Source organism: Anarrhichthys ocellatus, unplaced genomic scaffold (genome assembly GCF_004355925.1).
Source record: "Anarrhichthys ocellatus isolate YVR2014 unplaced genomic scaffold, GSC_Weel_1.0 scaffold1136, whole genome shotgun sequence".
NCBI classification, from domain to species: domain Eukaryota; kingdom Metazoa; phylum Chordata; class Actinopteri; order Perciformes; family Anarhichadidae; genus Anarrhichthys; species Anarrhichthys ocellatus.
This window is the reverse complement of record NW_022281110.1, coordinates 8287-13182: the sequence shown is the minus strand read 5'-3', so window position 1 is coordinate 13182 and position 4896 is coordinate 8287. Positions and strand designations below refer to the sequence as shown.

Genomic DNA, 4896 nt, shown 5'->3' with positions numbered 1-4896 from the left:
GTGTGTGTGTGTGTGTGTGTATGCGTGCGTGTGTGTGTGCGTGTGTGTGCGTGTGTGTGCGTGTGTGTGTGTGTGGAGCTGGGTGGCATTGCTGTTGACATGAATCAGTGTGAGAGAGATTTACAGCTGAAGGTGATCCCGCATGGCTGTCCGTCCAATCTGTTTCCTTGGTAACCGTTGCATTTCGGAAGCCGTCGCAGAATGAGAAGTATAAATCATCCGCTGCTCGGATATGGCCCTAAAGAGTGGGAACAAGATATTATTTACGAGGTTGGGCAGCATGCACGCGGCACACATGAGGAATAATTCAAGCCATGAAAGTCTGAAGATTGGCGTCTCAGATGCAGAATGAGGCTGAGAGAGAGCCTGAGATCTACACTGATGGCTTCAGAGGTGGAACTAGAGGATGTTTATACTGTATGTCAACTGTATCAATACTGTACCATTATTATAATTAGATCTTTGTTTTAATCAAACACCTAAATTTCTTGTTTTGCAGATAAATTCTATTGTAAAAGTGATCTTATAAGACACAAGTGAGGTGTTTTATTGTGGTGCCAAAGTGCCCTTTGGGGCGTCTTCAGTGGGTTTCATTGTGTTTTATCACTCTGCTGTCAGTTCTGGGGTACATCTCACAGTGTTATGGTTGAAAAGCATTTATTTTGGGCATTCCCTTGGCCTAAAGAAATCCCGATGTCCAAGGTTGCTTGGTTGCATGTCAACCTCTTTGCTTTCTCGCTGTGTTTCCTCTCCGTCTTCTGTCTCTTCTGTTAAAGTTACTCAGATGAACTTTTAACATGAAACCGTCTCAATTCAAAGGTGCAGTTTGTAGGATTTGGTAGAATCTAGCGGTGAGGTTGCAGATTGCAACCAGCTGAAACCAAGCGTGTAGAAGAACTACGGTGGCCCACGCACAAATGCAAAAAAACGCGAATGACCTTATCTGGAGCCAGAGTTCAGTTTGTCCATTCTGGGCTACTGTAGAAACATGGCTGGTGCAAATCAGGTGAAATCATGCATACCATCCATGAATACCAACATGTTTGGTCTGTTTAAGAAATATCAGAAATATGAACATTTACAATACTTTGACTTTTACAATAATCTTTAAATTTAAATAATAACAAAATGTGAGTAATAAGTAAAACTGCTGCTTAGTTAACACCTGCATTGTTAACCAATAATCAGAAATGCATAATGGACCTGAAAGAGGAGGAGTTAAGCCATAGACTAGCCCATAGAAGAGGGATAAAAATAAACTGGAAAATATATCTTAAATATACACAATACAATGCTTGTACTATGCATGTCTATCAAGTTTATCTCAGAGCTTGAGAATGTTGTGAAAAAGACAATAAGTGCAGAAGATGTGCCTCTGCTGTCGGGTGAGGGTGATAAATCAACAACATGCATTTATTGGCTGGTTTTCTGAGCAGAAGTGTTCATTGTGTTCAGATAAATCCTACAGAGCTGGAATGTTTCACAGCATTTCATTTTTCAGCAAAAACATGACGACAAGCTATAAATCAAACATGTGAATGTCGCTTACTGGAAATATAAAGTCTCCTGAGAAAGCAGTCAGTTCATGAGCTCCTGTGTGAAACATTTAAATACAACAGCGTACCGATGTAGAGTACAACCCTTTCATTGCTGTAATCGTATTGCGTTCATATGCCATACGAGCTTTAACATGCATTTGATCGCATTAGCGTCGTGCACACAGTCTAATAGTGTTACGCCTCGCCTCATATTCTGTCCGTCTGTAACGCTTGTGTCCTGCAGATGGCGCTCCGCTGAGTGGGCTGTCCTGGTCGTCGTCCCTGGCCGTGGTGGCCATCTCCCTCTCGGGCCTCTTCACCTTCGTCTTCCTCATGCTGGCCTGCCTCTGCTGCAAGAAAAGCAAAACCGGCTTCAAGGTGGGGCTCTCCTCTTTAACCGAACACCATTTCTCCTCGACTTCCACGTGAAACATGAAAGAAATATGAGGCATGAAGATGAACACAGGCACACTCATTAAAGCATATGAAGATTTTATGGAGCCTGGCACAGATATACCTGCACTCTGACTCTTTGCTCGCATGCACATTATTGCAAATGGCCTGAACACAAAACCTTCCACTCAGCTTCTCATTAGACCTCCATTGTATTCAGTACACAAGGTCTCCAGCTTTTTGTACTTAGAACACGTTGATGGGAAGAAGACAGAACAGCAAACAAAGGTAGTGGAGGCTGTGTTTATGTAGCGACGGGAGGCCTGCAGCTTTTTTCAGGTCCATCTTGTGTCATTGATGTAGACCCCAATTCTTAGCGGCAGCAGAAACGGGGTCACAGCAACGCAGTTTCCCTCAAAACGTAAATGAGAGGACAGTTTAGTTGTGTGGAAACGTAGTTTTGTAGGAGACAGAGTTGCATGCTGATGTTTAACAGGTATCACGGTACAAAGACTGAAGATAACTTGTGCACAGCAGGGCCTTTACTGTATAATGTGGTGAGCTGGAGCGTTGATTTCTTTTGGTTTACCAGGTATAATGTTTACCATGTTCACCGTCTTAGGTTAGCATGTTAGCATTAGCTGATTAGCAATAAACTCAAAGTGCAGCACGAGGCTGATGGGAATGTCACGTTTTGTGAGAATTTAGTTATAAACCAAAGTATTAGACAAATTAAAATATTGGCCTGCTGCTGCTGCTGGATGAAACATTCATGGATGAAGTGATTCCAGTTCATCCTCTGGTGATCATAAATGATTCCAGTTCATCCTCTGGTGACCATGAATGATTCCAGTTCATCCTCTGGTGACCATGAATGTTTGGACCAAAGTGACTGTGTTTCCAGCTTTTTTAATGTGAGGATTCTCAGCTTTATATCATTGCAAATTGAATATCTTTTGGGTTTTTGGATATTTAAAGAAGTGACCTTAGGCTGTGGAAACATGAGATCAAATTAAATTCCATTAAAAATAATGAACCGATGAATCAAGACTAGAAATAATTGGTTACAGCCCGTCTTTCATACATACTTTTTTAAAATCTTTTCTCTTACACGAGTCCTTACTGTGATTCATATTCCCGCACGACACTTGAAACTGTCAACTCAACATGATTTATTCTTCAGCTACTATTTTATGTTACAACCTTATTTAAGCTATTGGCTGTTAGATCCGGGTGATAAGCCCCAATACAAGACTATACAGCTCTCCGTTTAAAGGGTCCGAACCTTTCTGCCTTCTACTTAAGGCCGCTCCGCTGGGATCTCAACTCTACTCGACCTGTAATTCAGGTGGATTTCAAGGAAATTGTGGTTTATGCTGCTGTGACAAGAGAAGCACATCATCTAAGACTCCACTCAGAGACATGTGAGATGGTTTCAGTAATGAGGTATGTTGGCCTTCGGGTACATCTCTCAATATCTCTCCACTTTGAATGTCTTAGGAAGCACAGAGCTGCAGTGTCTGCAGCCATGTTACGTAACATCCTGTCCTTTCTTGAACACTGTGTGTGTGTTCATAAGTGTGCATCCAGAGTCGTGTTCCTTGCACACAGCCTAATGAAGATATACAGTGTGAATGATGTGCTTCGTGTCTGGTTTGTGTCGTCGGCGGGTTGGACCACCCGGCTCGGACCTGTCGGGGTGTGTCCGAGGAAGGGGCCAGGGTGGGAGGAGGGGGAGGAGAAAGGGCGTGAGGAAGGGCATACCCATGAGGCCACAGTGCATCCGGCCTCAGGGCCCCATCTGGAACTAGACACAGCCTCTCCCAGAGCAGGAAGAGGGAATTTTAAGAAAAAAAATAAACTGGAAGAGGAGATGAGAGAGAAAAGCTCTCTGTGTTTTACAGACAGGAAAGATGAGGAACTTCCTCCGACAATCCTCTCGACTGTAATGGTAAGGGGCTAGTTTGGGGTTTGGACTTGGTTTTAGGGTTGAAACTCTAAAGTTTGAAACAAATGTTTCATTGTATAGAAATAAAGGGACCTGCCAAGTCTGCAGATTCTTGCCTTATGACAAATTATTAACTTAACAAATTGATATTTCTTCTCTTCATAATTTGTACGATTCCGGGGCAACAGACTTAAACAAACCTCAGATCAGGTTAGAGACCCTCAATAATTAATACAAGAGTGTACATGAGCACAACAGCAACATTTAGGTCAACAATTAGTTGTTTTGCAGAATCATATTCAGTTGTTAAACAACTTAAGATCACTCATTCTGCACACGCCCCTTAATCTTGATATACAAATTGAAAAATGAGTGAACGTATACCTCCGACTGTACAGGGCTCAAATACAGAGCATGCAGCAGTTTAATGGTTCATGTTCAGGTTAAGACCGTAGTGATGAAGATGAAGGTCAGGAATGAAAGCAGTCAGTGAACAGTCCTCACAAGTATAGCGTTAACCACAAATATGTGTGTGTTGTCATGGTTTTGTGGGGAGGGGGACTGCCCTGCAGATGTTCTTTGGCTTTTGGGAGAGAGAGAGAGAGAGAGAGAGAGAAGAAGAGAAGGAGTGATGTCACATGTATAGTATGTGAACACCCTCTTCCTCCCCCTCCTCGTCTTCCTCCCACTTGTATTTTTCTCCTCACATTTTTGTGGGGGGCTCAGTTTCTCTCCTCTCACTCATGAGACGACCTCAGGTTCGGTCTGGCCTGTGAACTCGGAGACGGTGCTCCTCCTCCTTCCTCTCCCCAGCGTCTCCTCTTCTCTCCCTCCGTCCCTCCGTCCCTCCGTCCTCAGCAGTCTCGGGGACAGTCAGCTCTTCCTCCTCTTCCTCCTCTCTGGACTCAACAATGACACTCTCTCTGCAGAATGATGATGCCCTTTTTCCAGCAGCCGCTCCTCCCGGCACCGCCAAGCTCCTGCTGCCCTGCATCCATCACACAAATGGGAACCTTG

The 4896-nt window shown here is 43.7% G+C and overlaps 1 protein-coding gene across 4 annotated transcripts in view; it reads left to right on the top strand.

Annotated features, from left to right (window-relative positions):
• Positions 1-282: 282 nt before the first annotated feature.
• The window catches only part of LOC116377339 (serine/threonine-protein kinase LMTK1-like), a 12871-nt gene continuing 8257 nt past the window's right edge, over positions 283-4896 (top strand). For 2 of the 4 annotated variants that reach the window (XM_031838950.1, XM_031838954.1), the window contains exon 1: positions 288-1916. In XM_031838950.1, coding sequence (XP_031694810.1) covers positions 1872-1916 — 45 coding nt within the window. In that variant the 5' untranslated portion in view covers positions 288-1871. Of the gene's footprint in view, positions 1917-4896 lie in introns of all 4 variants that reach the window. The other 2 variants (XR_004212203.1, XM_031838955.1) reach the window with 2 other exon arrangements.